This window comes from Netta rufina (genome assembly GCF_964035555.1).
Source record: "Netta rufina genome assembly, chromosome: 7".
Taxonomy (NCBI): Eukaryota; Metazoa; Chordata; class Aves; order Anseriformes; family Anatidae; genus Netta; species Netta rufina.
In genome coordinates, this window is record NC_140130.1 from 37521516 (window position 1) to 37547730 (window position 26215).

Here is a 26215-nt window from a genome sequence, read left to right on the forward strand (position 1 = left end):
AGATTGCCATACAAGCGAATGTTATTTAGTTCAAGCTTTCTCGTCTCCCCTGAGCAGGGAATGCCTCCCGTGGCATGAGGACCTGTCCCCAGACAGTGCCCAGCTCCCTCTCCTCATATTAGTGCCTGGACCGTTTCCTTCCAGTCTTGCTCAAGCATCTGTGCAGCATAAAGGAGATGGACTGTCACAGAAATTATGTTGTTCAGGAGAACTATAGTTTTGTCCCAGCCAAGGGCAATGATGTCTATCTGGCAAGGAGCAAAGGCCAATCTGGTTAGCAGGGAGTGTACCTGTTAAGTCCTGCTGAGAGATGGGGGCTTTGAAGGAGGGACCCATCTGTTCTGACTTCATAAACATGTCCAGTGTCTTCTTGTCGCTTGATTCATATAATCAGCAAGTAGTAAATTGCCTTATTTTAAACTTCATCCCTGAGGCTTAGGAGAGGAGATCGACAGTGCAGCATTAAATGTTCCCCTCATCCAAAGGCCATTTGTTTTAGCTACTTACTGAAAAGGTAGAAAGATTGAAATTGTGTTGGGACCATTCTGCTTTCCATATGTCCTGTCTAAAGACTGAAGGACCACTAGGAGTATATCTTGTGCAAGCTGCATTTGTGAAATAGCATCACCTTGGTCTTGGTAATACAGTGCCATAGAGGTTCTGTATATCCTGCACTGCATAAAACATCTGTTAAATTTACAGGCTGACCATGGAAATCAAATTAGTTCCTTCTTACACCAAGCCCTACAAATAGGCTTTCTTGGTGAAGAGGGTAGGAGGTTGTGACAAGTTCTTGGTGGTGACTGATACATTATGTCTTGTGAAAATTTTTGCATTTAATATTTATGTTATTTAAAATTTAATCATGATTTTTTGCATTACTGCTTACATAAGAGCTCTGTTACGATATTATTTAGAGCTACTAAAAGCCTTTGCAGGGCTCAATAACGTCATAATTTAATATATAAAGCCATTAAAGAGTTAAAATGAATTTTATGAAAAGAGATTATAGGATCTTTATCACATGTTGTTTATCTGATCAACAGTTAACAATTTAAGACAGCATTATTCTAGTAAAAAGAAGATTTGTTTCAGACACTGACATAAACATCCCCTCATAATAGTGGCTTTTCATTTACTGCATTGCAATGTACCATAAGCTTAAAGGCACAACAGCTCCTTTGTGTGTCTCAATAATGCTTGTCCAGAGTGATGTCAGTCAATTTTTGACCTATACAGTCTGATGTTATTCTCAACAATCATATAATAGATTTTTTTTTCCTTTAATGAGTAAAGAGTATGCCAATAAAATACTCGAAAATTATCATATTCCTTTATGGTGTCTTCCTATGGAAGAACAAGGTAAATTGCCCAGATGGACATTTCTGGAGAGTCATTAGGATCTTTCATCTGGCTTCAAATGACTTTTGCCATTTCCTTGGATTTTTTTTTCCATGTCATTGGGTAGTTAGAGGACCACTTCTCTGGTGCTGACTTTGCAAATGCTTTTGTAACTTCCTGTTCCAGTGGGATGAATATATGTTAACAGCTGCACAGCACTTTCTAATAGAGGTTGAAAAAAATGTATACATGAAGTGGCATTGCGGTAAGAGTGAATTCTGAGTTCAGGCTCTGTTATGGCACTTTTAGTCCCATAGAATAGCACCCAAAAAGCAGGTGAAGAGTCTGCCCCTTTGTGCTCCCCAGAAACTGCTCCTCCAATGTGGAAGAAATGCTGTGTGACGGGCTGGGGCTGATCAAGATGCACGTGATGCCACGGGTGTGGGGGCTAGCCCTCCCACCGTACACCATTGCGGAGCCAGTGCTGCCTCAACCCCGTGGGCTCCCCGTGGGCACAAGGTGGCAGAAGGGCTTGGAATTGGATGCTCCTTCAGGTCCCATCCAACCCAAACTGGTCTGTGCTTCTGTGATGCTATGAATTCTGCTCCCTGGAGGAAAAACTTCTTCCTGATCCCCACTTAATGCAGCAGAGCTCTGAACAGCGTGTAACCTTGCTTCAGTGAAGTTTAGGGATGATGGATGGTGGCTATAGGAAGACTCGCATCATCTGTCAGTGATACCCTACCCATGTACTCTATACCAGCATGTAGCCCTCAGACAAGTAAAAGTTTTTAGTTTACTCTCCAACCTCACTAGAAGGTATTCTTTACAAAGTCTGGTATAGATTATGGTACCATTGCTGATAGATTAAATTCCTGTCTTCTAGCAAGTCTTTTATGTCGCATTCAGATTACTTTGCTTTCATAGAGACAGTAAAGAAATGCACATACTGGATTAACCTCATGGAAATCTCTCTGTTTCTGTAATGCTATTTCTAGATTACTTTTATTCATACAATACTAACATTTTCCTGAAAATTTAAACAGTTTAATTTTTTGATTTATTTTCAGCTGAAGACAGTGTACCTGTAGTACTGTCATTAAGCTTGAGAAGCACAAATATAACCTAGATAGATTTGGTCTTTCATATGAATACCGTGTTTCCTCCTCAATGTTTTTTGTTGTTGTTGTGGTTTTTTTTTTTGAGTCATGCAGTCCCTGTGGCATTGCCCTGAGCTCCCCTTAGAGGCACATCTCCAGACTGTAACTGCCATTGCTATTCTTTCTGTGCCCTTCAGTGTGAACCATACAAGTATCGCAAAAGATAGCATTATGCAACCCAATCTTCACTTAGCATTGGAGTAGTCAAGTATATGCTAAATGTTTAAGAGTGACAACAACTGAACTTAAGCACGCCAAAGGTCAAGAGTATACAAGAAATTTGAATTAGAAATTGCCAAGGTGAGATGGAATTTTTTTTTTTCTTTCTGTTTAGTGGATATTTTACATCATATAAAATGAATACCAGATAATTGCGAATCTGGTGTCTTGTATTGATTTAATTCAATAAGCAGCTTCACCTCCACCTTTTGCATGCACTTGCCTTAAAACATATGCATTATGAAGACAGTGATTCAAAGTCTTTAGCAAATCAATATCAAGACAGGATTCTGTTCTTCAAATATTGACAGCAGAGTAACTAAGAAACAATGACAAACAATAAAAGCAGGGATAGATAAAATAAAGGCTGTAGTTCTACTGTAGTTAGGCTCTGTAGAAGTCCCAAACAGTTGCCTGGTATTGTGTATTGTATGTGCTTTAGCAAATAGTTTGAGTTGACCATTTGCTGTCAGAATTTCTAGTTGAAAACCTGTGACCATTGAAATGAAAGGCTAGTTTTGACAATGATCTTTATATAGTTGGCTGTTTTGCTTGATTTTTTTGCCAATAACTTGCACAATAGTTTTTTCAACTATGAATGTTCACTGAAGATACAGAAGGGTATGCGTAGGCTGCTACCATTAACTTTGTTCTTGCCTTTGATAATTTCCTCAGAAGTAAAATAAAATTTGCACTGAAACCTGTAATATTACAGTATTTAAACTAAGCAACTCTGTGTGCTAATTTATTGTGGTTTAGTAATGGTAATTTTAAAATCCATGAACACTGACAGTTGAATTTCCTGCACATTGAGTATCATTCCAAGAATTTGTAGGTGTCTTTTGTGGAGTAAAACGTGTTACAGTTAGTTCAAAGAGTACTGGTTGCTTAGTTGATACAATTCTGAAATCAAATTATTATATATAGTTCAGTACTACAATGCATAAATATGTATAGTGTTAATATTCATCAAGAAAAAAATATTTTTAAATGCCATTCAAAACCCTGATCTGTTTCGATTTTCTCTCTCTGAAATATCCGAAGACAGGCCCAAAAGTCTAGAATAATGTATAGTGAATATCCTCTATGTAAATATGAGAATTTTTTACTAGGTGTTGGAGTGAAAGTATCAAGTATAACACTTTCAAATATTATCTCCTTGTAAATGACATTGAATAAAACAGCAAGGTTTATTTTTAATTGTCTTTGGTTTTGCAGTTTTAACAAGCGCTAAATTTCATGCAGATTATCAGTGTTGGACACAAGTGAAATGTTTGAGAGTTCTGTTTACATCTAACAGTAAAAAATTCAGAGTTGATGTTTTCCTTGGATGTGCTGAAAATCTCTTTCACTTGACGTGTTTCTGTATAATTTAAAGGAAGAAAGCTTTGCGCCTCCTGTCCCCTGGGTGGTGTGTGCTTAACATTAAATCAGTAAGTGGGAGTTGGGTGGCTCACTGTCTTCTGCTCGTTGTCCACCTTCACCATGGCTGTGACAGCAGCATTTTGAGAACACACAGGTGTGGTCACAGCATGTTGGCTGAAGCAAAGCTTTTGTGAGATTTAGAGAGGTGCCTGAACAGGTTGTAGACAGGAGACGGTCATCAAGCAAAAAAAGAAAAAAAAAAGTGGGTTTGATCAGTAGGACATTGGGTTCTTCCTGTCTTATCACTCCTGCAGTTTTGTTGTTCTTCATTATTCTTTACTTTATTTGGGAGGGCTGTTTGCTATGTGCATGACTTTTAGGCATTTACATCCGGATCAGTAATTCACTATATCTAACCAGATTCCATTTAGAAAGAAGAACAAAAACCAGTTTAAGTCTTTTATTACGTATACTTGAACAAACTGAAAATGGTGTTTCAGAAATACCAGACATGTTCTGTATGTATTTCTGCTCGATGTACTAGAAGAAACAGTTGAATATGCTCAGCACATGAAGATTATGAAGCGTATAGTAGTCTTACTAATAAGCGAGGATGATTTTAACTAGAAGGACTGGACAATTTTAATTGTCCATCTTTAGCCTACAGTCTTTAATGTTGATTGAGAAGAAATTGGAGTACCTGGGGCATTGCAGAATGCTAAGAGAAGGACAGATTTGTACCTGTGGTTAAGGGTACAAGACTAAAGGAGGGAGCACCGAGCAAGCCCCTCATTAGCTAAAAGCTCATTAGCAAGACATTCATTTCAGACAAACTAAAAGAAAAGTTGCTAGTGATAAAAGAATTGAAAGATATAATAAAGTCAGATAATGAGTCTGACAAAGAAAGTTTGTAATGAGATTAACAGCTTGGGTGTAAATGATAACCAAGTAATCATATGGCAAAATAAGTTCATCAAAAATATTGTTTAACTTTGCGTTTGGTTGTGTTTACATGTATAGAAGCTCTGAGAAGTCATTAGTCATAAGGACATTAGGTCTTACTGAAGGCAAACAGGTCAAACTCAGCTCCCATGATAATGCCATAGCATATATCATTAATGCATCTTTGGATACATTTTAAAAAAAAGTAACACCAACCGTGAAGTTGATTTTACATGCGGATGCAAAGCTATTACAATGAATTGCATCAAGTTTCTTCGCTCTGTGTATTTAAAAAGCATGATTTGGCATGGGAGGAGAGTGAGGGGCTCTGCATTTTTTCAGAGACCCTAGGCAAAGTCTGGATGCCACAGAGGAATTATTTTCACAGGTAGCATCAGGTTTGCTGTACCTGGCTTCCTTAGATAACCATTAAACCTACCTTTAACAGCCCTGGCTGATAGGTCAGAGAGGGTGTCCGAGGAGTTTGTAGTTAGAACACTGGTCTCCACAGTCTGCTCTATTTACAACAATGATCCTAGTCCTATCCCAGATAATATTTAGGAAGTGGTAGCAAAAAATTTTGAATTAAAAATCATGCATGAGGAATCAGCCACATAAGTGATCAATGAGAAGTTTCTTTCTTGGAATGATTGAGGAATTGGTGGATGCTCCATGTCTTATCAAGAGCTAATGTCTTTCTGAAGATTTGTTTTAGTCAAAGATGATATTTGCTTCAGTTCGGGAAGAACTTGGTGCAGCGTAATGATCTGTTCTTTGTATGATTAGACAAGAGAAATGCATGGTTACTTTTGGCTTGAGATTTGACTGATAATTTTTTCAAACTTGCTAAGCAGATTTAGATACCTTCTGTCTCAGATATTCTTTTAATTAAAATTATTTCTCCAGATTTCCATGTTGGTGAAGTAAGATACCATTTCTTTATTTCTTTATCATCTGTATTTCATTGATGCTAAAAATTAACAAGTTAAATCTGCACCTGACCACATACAGATGATGAAACATTTATTTGAGTTATCCACTATATTTTTGATGCAGACAATTAATAGGTAAAATCTATGCAAATGTGCAGAGTTCAAGTGAGGGCTATCCTAAACAGGACTTAAGCTATGCACCCGCTTTTGTGCCAATTTTTTCAGTTTTTTTTCTCCTGTAGTGAATACATGTATTTTGTGCATTGGAGCATGGCACAGGCCCTTTTGGATGGCAGACTCTTCAAGAAAGAGGAAGAGAGTTTTAATCACAAAAGCAGAAACTTCAGTCAGACAAGTGACTCTACACTTTGTTTCGTTTGTAAATGGTGCATATTGGCTTTTGTGAAACAGAACCCTGGTCCGATTCAGGACAGCGCTTCATAGATTCTTTACGTGGGTTTTTTTTGAGTGTGAAATAGTGCACATGAAAAGAGAAGGAGATTGAACATAATTTGTTCCAAGAGGTAGTCTAAGATTTTTTCCAGTCAAGATTCTTTCAGCATATTCCTCTTTGTTGAGCTATAAGCAGCTTTTGAAATAATAGCATTAGCCTATATTACAGGACTTCACTGGGTGTTCCCAGCTAAAGTGATTAGTTACAAGAAACTAAAAATGCATGCATTGTAACCTTTTAATGAATATGGGAGACTTGTAAACTAAGATGAGGTTTGAGCTATTTCAAAATGAGCTGTAGAGTTCACTGAGAAAAAGAAAAATGCATCATTGAAATTCATGGTACCACTTTGGTTTTCTTTGCTGAGATTTATCATTGAAAGCCATATTGCTTTCCTTTTGCCTTTATTTAAAGCTCTTCAATGCATTGTTTTTAAGGTCCATTTCTTTTACAAGCTTTTCCTTTCAGCTTGCTCAGGGTATCAGGACCTATGAACATCTGTTTGTGGCTAAAATCAGCCAGGACCTGGACTGTATCCTGCCTCCCTACTCCCTTTTGTTTCCAAAGGCTATTGTTTCCGATTTCATGCTATCAGAGGGGCTGCATGTTTTCCTGTGTGAAGTTGTCAGACAGATAAAAGCACAGGAGCAGGGTCACATTTCGAGGGATGGGCATGAAAAATTGGTAAAATGTATCTTGAAGGCCACCCACAAGACTTGCTTGAAGAAATTCAGAAAGAGGGAGCAGAATTATAACTTTAAAATTGCATAAATTCTGAAGTGGATGAAATGGTGATGAAAAACGTGTTTAACTGGCAGAAATCTCCTAGTCAGATTTATGCTTAGTTGACTTAGTCTTCTTGAGAGTCACCAGTTGGACTTCCTTAGAAAGAAAATACCCTCATCTTCATTACAGTGCTTGTCTTTTCAGTATGGGAATGAAATGCCAGAAGATGAAAAACAAGTGTGTTACACCTATCAGTCATCATTGCACACTGGGGAAAAGAGAAACATTAGTAAAGGTAGGCCTTTACTTTGTACCTACCTGTCCAAAATTACCAATATGGTACCAGACCTGTGAAGGTAAAATAAGGATGATAGTGATATGTGGACAAATATGAACAGTGAACTTAATTAATGGAATACATGGTCAGGGAAGAGAACACAGTACTAGGCTTGTAACTGTGGCTGTGGTTTACAGTGCTGTAAACCACGGTTAGCCAAAACATGCTTCTCCTTTTGTCTCATATGAAGTCCAGAAGTGACATCCTAGTTTTAAAGGATGGAAAATTAATTCTGTTGGTGGCAGGAGCTACGCAGTTACAGATACAGCTGATTTAGACAGTTCAGTAGAGCATCCTCTCAGAACTGTGTATTAACACAATGGTAAGTTTATGTGTATTTCTCTGAAAGTACTAAAAAGTATCATATGATCTTAACTGTTTTCATTTAGGTATTGACAAGATAAACATGAAAAAAATGGTTTTAATAGTACTGTTTTAGGTCAGTGATTCAATAAGATGTCTACTTTTATTTTAAGAACTGCTAATGACAATTTTGTTGAGGAGTGTGACAAGAAAAAAAAAAAAAAAAAAAAAGAGATATGTCAGTTGTAGCTTTTTCCACAAAAAAAATAATTGTAATTTTTACAAAAATTTTTACAAAAAGTTACCAAAAAAAAATACAAAAAATTTGTAATTTTTCCTCAGGCAATTGGATAGATAAGGGATATCACAGAATCACAGAATTTTCTAGGTTGGAAGAGACCTCAAGGTCATCGAGTCCAACCTCCAACCTAACGCTAACAGCCCTCCACTAAACCATATCCCTAAGCTCTACATCTAAACGTCTTTTGAAGACTTCCAGGGATGGTGACCACACAAGACATCATCTTACTGCCATAAGGCTTCCAGTTTAGTAAATAATGTTCAGTATGCAAGTCGGTGTAATACTGGAATTTTAAGGGATTTTTTTTATATAGCTTTTATCAAAGATAAAGTCTGTTATTTTTCTTAAATGCAGAAATTATTTGCAATTTAATATAAGAAACTAAATATATATTTTGATTTTTGTTGAATTTAACAACATTCTTGGCTATGGAAATTCAGAGGGAGTGGTAATACACAGGTTTTTTGCACTTCCTTAATATATCAGAAGACAACTAAATATATTTTAAAATTACAGTAACTGCTGAATTTATATCCTCTGAGGTAGTATTTTTAGAGATAAATCTGTTTATAAATAGAAAAAGAATAAAGCAACAGGTTAAGAAAACTCTGCAAAGTGTTTAAGAGTTCTGTAGGTGCACTTAATGAAGAAGTACCGAGTGGGTATTTTTAAATGCGAATATCACTTTTTAGCATTCATATTTAGGGCTTGTGGTAGCTTCCAGTGACCTCGGTCACATTTTGGGTCCCGGTGCAGAAGCCGCATCTGAGGCAGCGTTTCTTACCCAGGCGTGCCCCTTAGTACTGAGAGCACCTTCCCCTTAGGACTGCAGGATCAGCATCCTCCCTGTGAGGTTTCTGTTGAACTTAACAAGGGCTGCCATAAGGGTCATGCAAGACCCACTCGAATTTGATGTGTGCCTTTGTACACATACGTAAGGTAGGAAGCAGAGTATGCACATCCTCAGGCTGGCCAGCACATGTGAGGAGGCAGATGTGCAAAAACTCATACAAGCACAATTTCAGTTTTAGGGGGGAAAACCATTATACATTTATTTATTTGCCACAATGCTGACAACCATACTGTCATATCTCATGTTGCCTCAAGGATTTTGGAGAGGAACTTTAGCTTCTGTGGTGAATGTTGCTGATAACATCCCTTTCTGGTCTTACAGGTATACCTTCTTTTTGAAATTGTAGCCTTTTTATACCAGCGGTTTTCTCTGGCATACCTGTCTGATTTGGATGGGTAAAAGAATTTACTTTGTCTCAAAAGGGAGAAGAGTAAAAGCTAGAGTAAAAATTAATAGCACATCTTAAAATCCATTACAATATCTCCCCTTTTTTCTGACTAAAAGTGAGAGAAAAAGGCCTCTCTAGAGGAAATAAAGAAGAAGTTATTACAGCTTTCACTTTTTGTGGAGTATGAAAAAGCTTTCTGTATGTTAAACAGTCTTGTGGACATCTGGCATGATTGGTTTTAATCTGCTGACTAAAAAGTCAGGATTAAATCTTGCTTTACACCTCTTTGTATTGCAGTCAGTAAAGTGACAGAGCTGCTCTGAAACAATGGCTCTACTTATTCCACCCAATATGCCATGTGGTAGATCACCCCCTTTTTCAGCACCACTTCTCTGAAAAGACAATGAAGCATCTGGTGGGGTTTTCCTGTGTCCAAGATATTTTTTGTCAGTAATTTCACTCAGCCGGTCTGCTTAGTTCTCCCTTGGTGCTACTTTTTGAGACAGGGTTTGCCAAACCCAGTGGCAAGAGGTCAGGAGGCCAAAGTGATGAATTTTTATGTGCCTGTTTCTTGTGTTTCTGCTCAGTCATGATTCTTTGCGCGCTGTACTGCCTCTGAAAGGGAGCCACAGTGAGCAATTTGTCCTCCTGGGCTGGAGAGAATGGGGAGGCAGATGAGTTAAAATAGCATGTATGACTTCGGACAGAGACACACACAAATGTTGTCTTATGGCAGAACAGAATACTCCTGTCACTATTCAGCGCGAGAGGTGCTTGGGAGATTTGTAGCCTGCTGGCTTTCCATCAAGTGACAAATGAATTTAACAGCACTTAAAGATACAGCGAAAAGAATGGCACTTCACTAACTAGTCCACAGCTGTTAGCTTTAAAATTATGTTGCATTAACACTTTTGAACTTGCATTATTCCATCTCTCTCCGTAATTGGGACTTCTGTATATTTCTCAGCATGTTTGAATACTGTTTTGCTTTAAGAAGAAAAAAAAATATCTGTGTTTCAGAATTTTGTAAAATATGCTTTCTGGTTGTTTGCCCAGTCAGGCCCCCATCCCCTCCAGATGGATCATTGATCCACACGAACAGGAGGACTGTGGAAGCTGCATTTCTGGCAGTGCTTTCTGTTCTCTCAGTGGTGCTGCGCAACACCCAGTGGTGTCAAATGAGCCAGGGATCTGCATTTGTTGCTGCATTAAATCCCTCTGGATCCCCAGCCAGTGGTATGAATATGCTCTTCCTCCAAACCCTCCTCCTTCTCTGACCAGCAGTGTCACTCTAGTTGGTCAAGGGCTGCATTCAATTTGTTCTTGGTCAGCAACTAAGTTTTGAACCCATTCAGTGAGGGTGGTGTCCTTGAGAAAATTCTGAATATCACTGCAATGCACAAACCCTTCATTCTTATACCATTGAAGCCTCACTGAAGAGGATGCAAAGCTACAGTGCAGCATGAAGAGAGACACCCTATTTCCTGCTCTCCACATTGTCTGTTTTATCCCACAACTGTTCTTTATGTGTTGCCAGTCTTTTATTGTGTGCAGTATTTATGTCATGCACATACTGACTCTGCCAATACATCTTAACCTTTTATGAGCAAAAACATGGTAAACCTTGGGTCCGTACCTTGCACGGTATTTTACCAAAATTTCCTTCATTTGTTTTATCCAAAAGGCATTTATTTTAATGTGTGAATAAGATCTTCTGGAAATAGGGGTACTTTGTGATGTCTGAGTCTTGCCGATGACAAATGAACTTGCTGTTGGGCAGTGTGGCTCCCCCAGGACGTGCCGCAGCCCTGGCTTCTCAGCATCTTCAGAGACCAGGTGCTGCTGCAGCCAACTGCTTGCAGGCTGCGTGACAGTCATGATGGGAGAGGAAGACAATTCAGCAGTCCCTTGCCATCATTCTTAGAGCTATTTGAACATAAAAGTGGCTAGAAAGGATTATTTGAACTTACAGGCTGTTGTATTCGTATTCCATTTTCAAAAGTGAATAAAGGAGCAAATGGTGTGGAACCAGACAGGGAGCACAACCAGTGAGAAGTGAATGAGATATGGCAGAGTGAAAAGAACCAAGTCAGGGAGGCTAGACAAAACGAAAAAGGTGAGGAGTACAGTAAGGAAGTAGTACATGTGCCACATCAGCAAGGCATCACCTGATCAGCCAAGTTTTGTCTCATAACACTGTGCAGCACATCACAGTTATTAACACAGTGAATTTCATTTTGCATTTGGAAAACATGTGCAGGTCAAAAAAATGGATGCAGTGAACTGAGCATGATTTTTGTGTTGCATTTGCTGTACGGTAAACTCAGAGAAAGGGTGTTCTTTTCCCACAGAGAGGAAACAGTAGGGGAGCATGAACATCTCTCCTACTTCACAGTGTGTGTGCTCATGGTCATTTGATGAGGCGGAGGATGGATTTCCGTCTCACATTTGTGCTTAGCCTTAGCAAGAGCACAGCCCTGAGGTGCTGACAGCCTGAGATGTACGCTCCTGCCCCATGCTGTCACATTCATTCTCCAGGTCTCAAATTCCCTCTTTGTTTAAGGGACTGGTTATTTTTGCTGTTATGCATTATAGGAGAGAAAAACAAAAAAAAAAAAGGCTTCATACTTCTCTATATTTACCACTTTGTGATTAAAAAAACAAAACTTTTGTCTGGCTAATGGCATATAGATTTTAGGTAGTTTTGTAGTTTGATTTCAGAGTCACCCAACACTTCATGTTTTAAAAGTCAGCTCCAATTCTCATTTCTGAGGATAAGCTCAATAGAAGTCAAATGCAAAAATGTTGTTGAACAGTATACTCCATAGATTACATAGATGATACCCTCTGTGTAAGTCTACTTTTTTGGAAGCCAAAGGTTCACATTCTTCAGAAGCTAAGTCTGGATCTTGATCTGTGTCACACCATTGATTTTGTACAAAATGCCCTGTATATTTAAAGGGCAAATTTATTCCAGAATTTGCCTTTTTTGGCAGTGCTTGTCGGTGGAACAGAATACTGCACGGGAGTGTTTCTGAGACACACTGCTCATTCCTAATGAGACAACGTGGAAGTAGTCTCCTGTGCAGATCACTGTGCAGCAGCTGTGGTCTGGCAGTAAACACTCTCGTCTGTCCCCAGCAGGCTGTATCAGTAAGCGTACTCTCCGGAAGGGTTAGGAAGAATAAAGCTGACAGTCTCCGGTTATTTGGAACCCTGCAATGTCCAGGTTTTCAGATAGTGAGTCAAGAAGCACCAAAGAATTTTGCTAGATGTTGGCTTACATTTTTGCTACTTCATGTTACTGCTCTGAGATTTAATTTCTTATGGCTGTAAGAAGCCATTAAATATGGAAGTAGCAGAAACAATAACACCATCAGCACAAACAGTGGCAAATGTTACTACTCAAAACAAAGGCAATTGCAAGGCACAGAGGAGCAGATGGGGCTCACTGGCTATTTCACTCCTAAAATGAAAAGAAATAGAAAGCTCTTAGTCTGAAAGTTAGATAAAAGCAAGCTTAGCTATAAGGAGAGAAGCTGTCTCTTATTATTTCTTCTGAACTCAAGAGAAGAGGGGGTTTTACATTTCTCTGCAGAAACAGATTTACATTAGAGATCTTGTGTGCTTCATCTAAGTCTTTGCTTAATGGAAACAATGTGTACAGTCCTCTGCTTAGTCAGTTGGAGTAAAAAAAGAGCAAGCACTGTGAGGGTGTCCAACAAGTAATGTTTCAAGCAGGTATTCCTGCTTGACCAAAGCAGGAAAAAATAATGGGATAAAAGGAATAGAAGAATGTGTGAATAATTCCCAAGAGGTTCACAGACTATGGGACAAGACAACATATTTGCAGAAGATTTCCATAGGAACAATTGACTCTTCCAGTTCCCGTAATTATGGAAAAGTGAGTCGTTGTCTTTGAAAACTTCCCTGTGACCCTACTCAACATCAAGTGATGATGCTAAATAACTAGGAAGATGGACAGAGGAGAGAAGAGATATTTCTAGCAGACCACTTCAAAGTTCCAGATTTTCTGGTGTTACAGGTTTTATACAGATCTAATGGAAGTCCTGAATGAATTTGAAACTTATTATCTTTTATTGTCTGTGTCAGGAAGTCAATTTAAACTGAGAGCTTAAATAGCAAGGAAGAATAGGGTTGGTGGGGACAGATGACACAAGACCCTTCACCTGAAAACTTCACCTTTGTTTGCAGAGTACTTTTTGTGTTCCTGACGCATGCAGGTGACAAAGAACTCAGGGCAAATTATGAACCAATGTGTAGGTGCTCAGCTGAACTCAAACTTGGGGATCTCAGTCAGGAAAATAAGAGAATCCAAAAAGATGGAACCTGACCAGAAGGAATCAGGTAGAGGAAACTAGAAGCTAATTACCATGCAGGTGAATACATGTGATGGAAAAGAAGTTCTATCCTGATTTTTGCATTTCTAGAGATATACTTGACTGAAAAAGCAAAAGCAAAAGCAAATAAATAAAAAGAAAAATAATAAATAAATAAAGGTTCACTTAACACCAGTATTGAAAAAAATAGTTACAAAATGGGGGATGACTGTTAAATTTGCAAAACTGTTCAGGACAGAGCACCACAAACTATATAACGAAAGTTTCTTTTCCAGTTTGAAAAAATCAAGTGGTAGAAGATGCCATGGGGAAAAAATTAGGAGTGTGAGAAACTAGAATTTCTTAATCTTTCTCTTTGGACATACATAAGTGAGCAAGTAGTAATCAAGGTCCTGTATTTGAAAAAAATGTATATATTAAATTGGCATGTACAAAATAACAGCTGGCTGAATAAACTAGTTAATTTCAGACTAAAACACTGTTTAGGATAGTTACATAGCCAAAAATTAGATAAATCAGATTTAAACATCAGAGGTTTATAAATTGAGCACAGTGTCTAAGTGGCTGAGTTGGATTATGCTGAGTATCTCATAAACAGGCTAAATTTTATTACAGCTAAACGTGTAACAAATGCCAAGAGGGATTTCTTTCAAGTGCCATCAGAAGCATACATTCCAGATGAACAAGACGCTAGTAGGCAGCTCTTACCAGCAATGTAGTAGTCATGTCACCAGGGACAGAGCTGTACTAGCATATTCTTTCCAAGAAAGTAAGGTTTGGCCTTTGACACTTTCTTCAGGATCTGTAATCTCAGAAAATCTTAGCGTAGGCTTTTGAGCTTAATTCATATTCTTTTCTGATGAAGAGAATTAAAAAGAGAGGTGTCGTTGCGACCAGCTGTTGGCACGGAGGAGAGCTGCAGGGGCAGGTCCAATGTCTCGGGGGACCAGAGGTCCCAGCCCTCCCACTGCTCGCTCCCATACCTCCCGCAGCAGCCTGGGGTCGCTTGGGGCTGTCAGTGGGCAGCAGAGTTCTGCTGGGACCCTGCCCCGCTGACTCCCTTGCAAATGCAGATACAAATCTTACCCTCTACTGCCAAAGGTAAGTTCATAAGAGCCAGGTATTGTTTTCATGAGTAATAAAGCAGTCAATGGCAAGAGCGCGCACCCTGCAGAGCAGGCAGTTACATCTACAGCTGGACAGAGGTTGTACATTAAACCGAGGTGTCTCAGTCTGTTCAGCATGGTGGTACCTTAAAAACAAATGGATATGGTTTTGCATTGCCTAGTGTTACACTTTGATAACATTGTCATGAATGATCTAAGGTTTTGGACAAGAAAATGCACTTAATAATGAACTTCAGACAGCTAATTTGAAACTGAGTCCAAGGAAATGCAAGTTGTTCCCAGCAGGGATCATTTGTTTTAGGGACGGAGGAGAACTTTGGAAGCATGAAGGTAGGGTCTTAGTGCTGAGAATCTTTTGTCACAGACAGTACCCAAAGAGGTATTTAAAACCGAAATACCCCTGTGCAAATCAACATAGGGGTCCTACAGTGGAGACCAGCATCCTGGTGTGATTTGCATTGACTTACCATCAAAGGATGTATTGTACACATGCTACATAAGAAACACACCAAGGAAAGATGGGAGTGGTGCAACAAGCCTTTGTTCTCCATCCCACCCAGCCCTCCACCATGCCTGCTCCCCTGGACATGAGCTCGCTCCTTGTCAAATATTCAAAAAGAATGTAATTTTTCATATCGATACTTAATGTCACATCTCATTAACACTTTTTCATATTTCTTCTTCATTCAGCTGATGTTTATCTCACTACTGAGTTAAATTCCTGCTCCTGGAAGCTTATCAGTATAAAGAGCACAGATACTTCAAGATACTATTGCTATCTCTATGTAGTTAATGTTAACATGAGTTAAACTATAATCTAAGGGATATTTTTTTTCATTTTTTTTTTTTTTTTAAAAAGTGTCTCCTGTTTCAGGTGGGTTTTTATCACCTTACACTGGGGAAATTAGCTCTGTGATTTTCCTAACTACTTGCAGCAGCTGAGTGGGTGAATACCACTGCACAGTTGTGAAAAATCAGCTAAAATGAGTTTGCATTTCAATGGCAGTTTAAAAAATATGGTGTTAGTTGTCCTGTAGCTAAATGCACATCTTTTACTGACTCAGGTACATCTGACTTCATTTTCTCACTTGCAAATTTTATTTCTCTTACACCATGTGATTTGGTGAATTTAATATTTGTACACTCCTAATACCCAGAAAAATATATCAACCCTTTCTAAAGTGAGGAGGAGCCCAAACAAGACGGATGTTCCTGTTATTCCCAAAGTAGCAAGTCTTTTACTTGGCTGATTGTTTCAAATACAATTTGCATCCAGTTAATAATAAAAAAGCATTTGATTATCCTAATTTAATAAGTGTCAGGTTGATTTTGTTTTTTGAGCAGCATTTCAGAGGAAGTATTTCACTTTCATAATTAGATGATACATGTTCCTCTGTCTTTTCCATCTTGCCAGAATGCACAGAGTATCTAACTGGAATAAAATTAAATATCTTAAATTTAATTGATTTGGTCGCTCGTGTTCAAGACTTTGCTTCAACCGCCTTATTTTAGCAGTCTTCAGACTCTCTCATGTTCATTTTAGCAAGAAATACTTCTGCTTCAATCCATGTGGCTTACTAGAAATTGCAATTGCAATCACAGAATCACAGAATTTTCTAGGTTGGAAGAGACCTCAAGATCATCGAGTCCAACCTCTGACCTAACGCTAACAGTCCCCACTAAACCATATCCCTAAGCTCTACATCTAAACGTCTTTTGAACTTTGTCATCATAAAGTAACAATATATTATTTTCTTTTTGTTTAGATTTCAAAGTAATAATAAGTTGTAAAAAGATTTTTCAAACCATTGGGAAAAATAATACACATCTCTAGATTCAGTAGACAAAGGCAACTGTAAAGTTTTAATCACTGTGTTCTTGGATGCCCTATTTTTTTTTCAAAACAATTTTGTTGAGGTAATTGCAAGCATGCAATAGTTCAGCTCACACATGAAGAGGTGGACTCAAGTCTAAAGAATGCTCAGAAACTGGGTGTGCAGGATGAAAAAGCTGCAATTTTCAACAAAGCACTAACAGTAAACAGTAGTGTACTTCACAGCAGTTCCATGTCTCCATACACGTGCAATATAAAACGCAATTATATAATATACGATGTATTACATGACATAACATTGTGTGTGTATGTAATACAATTTTGTTTTAATACCTTTTAAATATAAGTATGCAGAAATACAGTCTAAAACATTTTAATGTGTTGTGTATGTGGTGAAGCAGATCTGTTTTGAAGGCTGCATTTATCTTGTAAATTAGAGGGTTTTCAATATCTAAAGACTGCAGAGTTTAGAAGAAATTCTAGATTTGTCACTATCAATATCAAATACTTTCTACATAATACGACATTTTTATTATGTTCCAAGGCAATTATCAGAGGAGTTATTCCTGTGTTTTACAATTCACTACACATAAACTATTGTAAAGCATTATTAAAAAGGTACTATGAAGTGTCTGCCTGCATGGACAGTACATGTGAAAACTGTAATAAGACATGTCTGTGTTTGCTAAGCAAAGGCTGAATGCTGAATTCTCTCTGAGCTCTGAATTCAGTTCTGCTGCAAACGCTTTAGCCAAATTTTGTTTTTAAAAAAAGTGTAAAAAAAAAAGATAACTTGGGTAGAAGAGTTTTGACATCTAATTCCCATATTCTAACTTTGCAAAAGAGTACTTTTGAGGGAGTACCTAAAAAGAAACAGTGTGTTTTCATAGCATTTTAATTTTCTTTACCAGCAACAAAAAATCCCTTCATAAGTAGACTTGTCTAAAAAGGCACATGTTCCCGAAAGTTTTCTGCTTGGGTGACTACGACTTTGTAGAAATTGAAAGGAGGAGGAAAAAAGGAATGCTCCAGCTTGTATAAGAAATGAACCTTTGCCCAATCACTTTTTGTCTGTGAATAAGGTAACTTTTTGTGCATGTGAAATTTGAAAGTAATAAGGTATGTGGGTCCTTTCTCTTTATTGGTTCTCAAGAGTCGATCGCGTTGTTTTTGTTGTTTTTTGTTTTTTTTTTTTTTCTTTTAGAGCAGGCCTGAAGTTGTGAGATAAAGCAGCTCAGAAAAAAAAAATGTTCTCAAGCAGATGCCTTTAAGAGACAGAAATCATGAATTTCTTGAATTGCAACCACTCCGGGGGTGGCTACAATGACTTTTTGACAGTGACAGTAACTCTGCCTTGTCTTTTCGAGCCCTTCTTTGGCCCATTCACTCTGGAAAGCTGCTTAAGCGCACTTAAGCGCATTAGCATTTGGATGCTAGGGGACCGTATTGACCCTCATTTGGAAAGTTTAAATGAGTGAAAGATGGAGCGATTTGTTAGGGCTTTAGAAACCAGCTTTAGAGAGCGGTGAGTTTTCCGCTTTGGTTTGTTCGGGTGCTTGTTCTAATCTGGTGTGCTTTTTAAAGGCGACCAGACTGATTTGTGACACATGAGCCCAAAGCGCTATTTTTTGGGGTTTGACCCGATTAGCTAATCTGTGCTTTGAATTTCAATAGTGGTATCGGAGGGAGTGCACATTGGGAATGGCTCGCTTGTGGATTACCTCATCGGGAATTGCTTGCGGACGCAGATGGCAAAACGATAATTACGTGTAGAAACAGACAAAATGGGTCCAAAGCTAAACTGGATATGAGAGAGAGAAGCGATGAGGTCTGTCCTCAAAGCAAGGGACAGCAGCAGCATGCTCCCCAGCAGCTTGGTGTGCCTCTCCGCTGCCATCCCAGCCGCAGCAGGTCAAGCGAGCTATTGCCAGCACCTTCACTTTCTCCTCCAAAGCTATTTGGAAAACACCTCAAAATTCTGCTATGCAGATGAAGCTTTCAAAGAGCAGCCCACATCTGCGTTCATGTGACCAACACCTTGTCCTCCAGCGAAAGTTGTGACTCCACATGCACCCGTGGCCCTGTTTGGGCCTTGGTTGTGCCAGGTTTCTTAGGATAAAACTCGGAGGTAGATCTTTGTAATCTGTAGACGTGGTGCTGCTTGTTTGGGAAAGAAACGATCAAGAAAAATCTGTAAGGCAAGGGCATAATCTCTTCAGTAAAATGGGGATTCGACACCTGTTCAGTTCACAGACATGAAGAAAAAGATGAGATTTGTATTTCGCTTTTACTGAATCACACTCAAGTTACTATCCTTTAAAAATGGAATTGCTCAGCTTTTCACTTTTTGTTTGTACTGTGGCAACACACAGAACCCTTTATCAAGGGTCATTTTAATACCTTTTTGTCAAATGGAAAGAAAAAGTTTTTGGACAGATAATTCCCACTCTAGCACTGATAACCTCAGCTGAATTTTGGATTATTTGGAAGCAGGTGGACTTTTTTTTAAATACATGCTTCGCATCTCCTTCAAAAGAAATTCAGAATGGGAAATGAGAAGTAAGCTCTAATTTCATGATACTGTGCCTGATAGATACTGTACTTCTAATGATGAATCCCAATATATGTTGTTATATTTTTGAAGGAAAGAAGGATGCGGTCAGATGTGAAATTCTCCATTACCAAAGGAAATACTTATTTTATAAGGGAATAATATCATACAAAATGACAAACTGTTTTCTGGTCATTAAGAAAAGGAAGAGAACACGCAGAGCAGGGAAATCACCTCTTTCCCCGTTCTTAACCTAATTATATTCCTTGAGGAAGCTCTTTATTCAGATGGATATTCTTTACCAAATCTTATCCAAGGCTGTGCACAGATGCTATCCATCATAGGTGGTTAGACTAAATCAAGGAAAACTGAACAGCTTCCCATGTATGAGTGCCCATCTTAGCCATTTTCTCTCTGCCTTGGAGTAATAATAAGCTTTCCACAATGCCCCTTTTGGCCTTTTGCTTTGTGGCTTCCAGAAGCCCAGGCAGATGGGTTGGAGAAGCATCAAACACCGTCCGGAAGGTTTGCCCATGTTGGATAACTGCAGAGCACCTTGTGAAGCCTGCTACCCCACAGTGGAAACAGTCTGTCTGCATTATAAGCATTTACCATAGTTATCATAGTTAAAGTTAGCTAAAAGTACAGGTTCAGTGTATCTAAAGTACGATTTTAGGTTAAATACATCCTTAACCGCTTTGCTGAGGGCTTCAGACTTTCACCTCTTAAAATGTAGCAGAGCAAGCCCTTTAAACAACAAGTTCTGTATTACTCTCTAGGTCAGCCTTCCTTACTGTTAAAATTGGGCCACAACTAGGTTAATATCTAATAAATCATGGCCTGACTCTTCCTTTGAAATTCACACCTTGAGCCCATTGAACTGTTGATTTATAATACATCTTAGACACCCAATCATCAAAATATCTAGAGATACGATGTTGTCTTTTTTTTTTAAAGAATGGTGTATGAGCAATTTGCTATCAAGAATTAACTTTGAAACTTGATGTCAGATCATTAATTAGTGCTAGGATTTTCAAATTATACTTGGGGCACTAATTCACAAGGCCGAAGTTTTGGCAAATGAGTTAAGCTGCAAGACTCTAGTGCCAAGGTACTTATCAGCTTTTTAAAATGTGATACATAAATAAGCAGTGCTGTGGAGTCATTAGCTGTAGGAAGTGGCTTTTGTGAATGTTTACAATAATGTGTGATACAGTGTCAGACCTATGAAAGAACCTATGCACATGGTAATAAGTTAAATGAATATTTGCTTTATTTGATTGATACTTTCTTAATATCGTCTGTTTCTCTCCAAACAGTAATTCAGTGTATTATTTTAAATCCATCATGAGAGGAAGTCACTTAAATAAGCAGTGCTTCATATTTTGACCTACAACAAATCATACTTTCAGATGTCATTGGATCAGCACTTGAAGACACAAAGATTGATCAAGTTCTATAAAATGTGGTCTCATCTTTTGTTTAAACCTGTTTCCCTTTCTTCCTTTGTGTTTTTTATTAGACACTATGTGCGAAGGCTACAATGCAGACTATCCGGGCAGCTGACACAAATGAAGTAGTCAAGCTAATATTTCGTGAATCTGATAATGACAGAAAGGTAAACAACTTAATGCCCTCTATACCTCCTGTGTAAATAGAAACTCTGTTTAACGTTCACTTTCTTTTCTACAAAGAATGAATATAGTTGTTTCAAACTGATGATTTAAAGGGAGGGGTGGGATATTGATTGTCACACCTAATGCGCAGTTAATTGGATTTTTCTAACTGATTGCCAGTCAACCAAATGGCCAAGCTGACGAGGAGCTTTAGACACTTAGAGACATGTAGTTTTAAAGGGCTGCATGTATCTAAAGGGGTTGCTTCCAAGAGCAGTGTGTTAGATACCTGAATCCCAGAGCTTTGCTAACCTTTCTCCTCTATTTTTTTAGGTTATGCTACAATTAGAAAAGAAGCTTTTTGACTATTTTAATCAAGATGTTTTTAGAGATAACAATGGCACTGCGGTAAGTTCGTTACTAAACACTGTTGAAGAAATAAATTGGAAACTCTCATACAAACTGTGTTTTTATCATCCCTATATCCTTATCAGTCCTCCTGTCTACAGAAAGAAAGGCTAATTCATCCAAGATGGCAACTGCTCCAACTTTGTTCCTTAATTAGCCAGTTATTTTGATTGCAGCTTCTTAATATCTTCATAACTTACCTTGGCCACTCTGTCCTCTGTTTCCCATTTCTTCAAGCACACTTTCTTTACTCATTCTTCTCTGTGCACTTCCTTAACTTAAAAAAAAAGCCTTTAATGCAAAACTGCTCTGAAAATATCTGTGTCTTCTGAGTATACAAAGAGTATACTCTTCTGAGTATACAAAGAATAATAGAAATATGTGAATAAATAAAATAGAAAGGTCAAACCCTTCATCAGGCTAGCACTGTTTGGGCAATCATATGCAGTTTCGTAAGCAGAGAAAGCAGAAAGGGACCACTAGCCTTTTGATTTGTAACGAGGACTAGATTTTTTCTGTGGAGAATGACTTTATATCTTCTTTTTTAAAAGTTATTTTATTTCAAAATATAGCCACTTCGTTTTGGAAAATCTCTGTATCATTACTTGCAGTTTTCTCAATTTCATTAAAGTTTCCTAAGAGTTTTGTATCTAAAAGAAAAACATGAAGCACCCATAATGATAAGTGAAAAAAAAAATAGATGAAAAAAAATAGATGAAAAAAAAAAGATGATAGATACCTACTGCATATGGGAGCCTTACTGAAGATTTCACTGACCTGACCCTCTGCTTATGGAAATTGGTCCAACTTCACTGATATCAGAACTAAGCTCCTTGTTTCAGATAAAGGTCTGTATATGTATGCATAAACTAAAAGCATTCACATGTTCAATATTCTGAGCTATACAAGTAGAGCAGGCTATGCCAGACAAACAAAACCTTTAGAAAACTGTGTGTTCTATGGAAATTGTCAACACAAAAACTCTGTGTTGTGCAAGCTGACAAGCTAGCCCGGTTTTCACATCTTTCCACATGGCACAGAATTTTATCTTCTTTCCTCACACCCAGAATAAAGAAGACATGGGATTCAGCTTCTGTGTCTCAGCTTCTTGGAGAGTCCTCCAACTCTAGTTTTTGCTGTAGTCTCTACCAATTTCTCACAAAATCTATTGCTACTTATTGCATAGGGAGGGGATGTATACTCCCTTATCTCTGTCTTCTCTTCTACCTACAGCATGTTCTCTTGCTGTTCATAGACAGACAGGTTGTTTGGAGATCTGTCTGCAAGGATCCAGGGCAAGGAGGATAACCAAAGCCCCTTTACTCACCCTCTCTGTTTATAAGTTAACTCACACCTAGAAGGTTAATTCCATTAGAGAATCTGAGATCTCACTCATTTCTGAAGTCAGGAAAGTTGGATGAGTCAGATTCATGAGGAAAGTGAAGATGTTTCCTGTTTAAGCATTTGTTGATGTCCATCCCATTCATTGGGACTGCTTTTCTTACTTAAAGCACATCTTTCATATGTGGCATATACCCACCACAAGAAATATCTGTGAGGCAAGGTATCTCAAAAACACAGTTACTGTGAGATAAGTGGTTTTTGTTTTGTTTTGTTTTTATTTAGAAGGTGAAAAAATCTTTGGGAAATACATAGCAATTGTTTTTTCCTTGATGTTTTTCAGTTTGGGGGACATTTAATAGAGAGTAATAACACTAATCCCAATTCCAGTTTCTATAGGTAAATCATACGATTTTCCTCTACATCTATTGCTATTATATTTTAGCTTCTTTTGAAACAGCTCAAATATTTGTCATGTTGATTTTTTCCCCCAATACATTGTTGAAGCTGAGCAAAGCTATTCTTTTTGCTGCCATTTTACCACATCCCTAGTGGTATTTCAGATGACTGCTAGTTGGCTTTACATATGTGGACACAGTGTGCAAAAGCACAGGCAGATTCCCACTTAAGCACATTCCATCTCAAAATCAGCAGTCATTTCATTCATGCATCAAGAAGCAGGAAATCTTCCAGATCAAACATGGAAGGAAAAGATAAACGATATAATGAGCCATTGGAGATAATCTAATCTTCATGGTCTAGTTAAACACGCAGCACCATGATCACTAAAAACAAACTACCTATCTAAAAGGATAAATGTCTCTGTGCCGAATTCAACCCAAAAAATCCATCGCATCCTTCATCAACCACCGGTCTTGTACCAGCCTGACAGAAATTTAATTCAAGCTGGCTCCTGAAAATAATTATTGTATTTTAAGAGTAGTAATCATTGGTCGGGACATGATTGAATGTGTCCATGCCTATTGACTTTTTCTATGATTTATAGCTTTGTTTAGTCGATATTCCCATCGAAATTGTATAATTAATTATAAGTGGGGCTGTCAGGTCTGCAGGATGGAGTGCCCTGATGAGTATTTGGGAAGATTAAATTTTCCTTAGCTGTACCAATGCAAGGCTTGGGAATTTTCACAGCACTATGGCTGTTGGATAAAGATGTTTTCTGTGTGTTTAGCAACTGCTTTAGCTCAAAATCCATTGATTTTTTGAGTTTTTTTTTTTTTTATTAGTGTGATGTCTCTTCAGTAACAGTGGAATGTGTACTGATGTGACAAGACCTGACAAATATTTATTATCAACAGGCTACTTTATCATTGTCCATACACAGTTATTCCTTCTTTTTTACATTGTAATCAACAAAAAGAATCTTATAGATATAAGATATATTTATAGAAATAAGTATTTTTATGAAAAATCTGATGTAGATACAAATTATCTCTTTAACAGAAATTCAGTTTGAAACTCATGCAGTCATCTGTCAGGTCTAATTTTTCCAGACTTATCTGTACCTTATTCCAAATTTATCTTAGCAATTATCTGTATTTATCACTTTGAAGTGCAATAACCATTCTGTATCATTTTGTTTCGAGAAATAAACACCCAGATTTATTAAACTGTTTAGTGACAGAAAAAAAGAGAAAAGCTACTTGAAAGGAGCTGTAACATAATGCAGAACCAGCTTGATACTTAATTTGTATGTTCAGAATTGTACATCAAGGTCATAGTACCTCAGATGAACCAGGGCATAACTCTAGTAACTACTACAGAACTACCGTGTCTAGATGCTATGGAGAAGGGAGTTACAGAATGGCAATCGAAATGCAAAAAGTGGGACGAAAGGAGGTACAACATGCAGCGTTTCACCTTAGTGTCACAACAATTACAGTTGAAGGAGTTGCTTTTGAGTTAAAAAAAGCTTAACACTTGTGACTTTGACAGTAGCATACAGCCAAGCTGTGCTGTACAGCATTGTTTGTGTTCTGCTCCGGAGACTTCCTGTGAATGGTGGGCAAAGAAATGAGGCATTTCTAATCTGAGCTGGCTTCTTGCACCTTTCAAGAGGTGGAAGTCTCCAGCTGGTAACTCTGACCACATCCTAGCCACAGTGCTTCTGTGCCCTGTTCCTCATCCACACAAAGAGCATGAGGTGCTCATGCACGAGGGAGAATGTGGGGGATGCCTAAGCCTTCTTATCCGGCATCCTGAGTGGATCTGCAGTGCTGTCCACTATCCCTGACCTTACGCTGACTCACCAATATGTCATTCACACAAAACTTGGATGTAGCTTTGGATTTGCCAGCTCTCAATTGAGTAAAATTATCATGCCAGTGGTTTCAGGAGAGTAGCATTGTGCAGGGAATTCATGAATAAATCTACACTTTTACAGCATTTTTTTCATATTCCTTAATAATTTGTGATGAATCAGTCTATAACTGCTTTTTGGTTTGTTTGTTTGTTTTTAAAAAAAATCTTCTATTTGGGAGTTCAGCCTTAATTTTAAAATGCTCAAAAGAGATAGAAGGCAGAGATAATAATTTAATGGAAAAAAATGATCATGTTATTGATTTATGCAAAAGAAGCATGAGTTAAATGCTATTTCTTCAGTAGTCAGTTAAATAAATATAGAAGAAGACCTTAAAAACTCTTTATGACTACAGAAGAATGATTAAATCATTAGGAATCATTTTATAATCTTTAACCACAGACAGAAATGAGAAATGGGTCATACATTCATATATTTCATATTAAACATATTAAGGAATCAATCCAGATGGAAACTAATGTATTGTCCTTAAGATTTTGACCATTACTGTGTAATGAAAGTAGTCCGTGAATTAATTTTCTTAAGAGTTAGACGTGATGTTATTTCCACTAAAATCATAATCTGTTTTGTCTGTTGATATTCATGGAAACTGGTGACTAATTACGTATCTCTGCTTATGCTGGCCTTCCCTGCTTCCTGCTTGTTCCTGAGCAGGTGTCCCGTCCTATGCTGCTGGCTTCAGCTCTCACAGAGACACTTACCCTGACAGTCCTTTTTGTCAGCTGCTCCCCCTGCCTCTCTTACTTGGAGGTAGAAGAAGTTAGGCTGAGGGTGCCAGCTGTCCAGTTACTCCTGGGTAATCAGATAGTTCAGAGGACACTGTTGCATTATCACACACTGTCAGCATTAATTCCAAAACAGATGCAAGATAGTTATGCAGGAAAGCACAGTGATCTCCAGCCTATATATACCAGAAAATGGAAGTGGTTCTATTTATTACCTTGTTATTACAATGAAAAAAAAAAAAAAAAAGAGCTTCATGTTATCAGTGGTCAAATATCTTTTAGTCATCCTTATATTGCAGAGAGCAAACAATAAATTTCTACAGTGAACACTGTCTTTATTCAATGTCTATGTTATGAGCAACAAAATCAGTCTTTGAGGGTAGATTCCCTTTATTCCGTGTGTCTGTTTAGATTTGACAGATAGGATACAATATGAGAAGAAAATTGTAACGTGATATAAAAATGGGTTGAATTATAAAGGTTTTGTTCTCCCTATGCCAAGTGATGATTAAAAGGGATCTGTTATTATACTAATTAACCTAGAGGTGTTTCTACAAACAGTTGAGGCAAACATACTTTTAAATGATGAG

General features: G+C 37.9%; 1 protein-coding gene across 1 annotated transcript in view; it reads left to right on the top strand.

Moving 5' to 3' along the window:
• INPP5A (inositol polyphosphate-5-phosphatase A) overlaps nucleotides 1–26215 on the top strand; it is a 241468-nt gene that overhangs the window by 180898 nt on the left and 34355 nt on the right. Inside the window, exons 10-11 of the mRNA XM_084290142.1 lie at nucleotides 20717–20812; nucleotides 21144–21218. Coding sequence (XP_084146268.1) covers nucleotides 20717–20812; nucleotides 21144–21218 — 171 coding nt within the window. The remainder of the gene's footprint in view (nucleotides 1–20716; nucleotides 20813–21143; nucleotides 21219–26215) is intronic.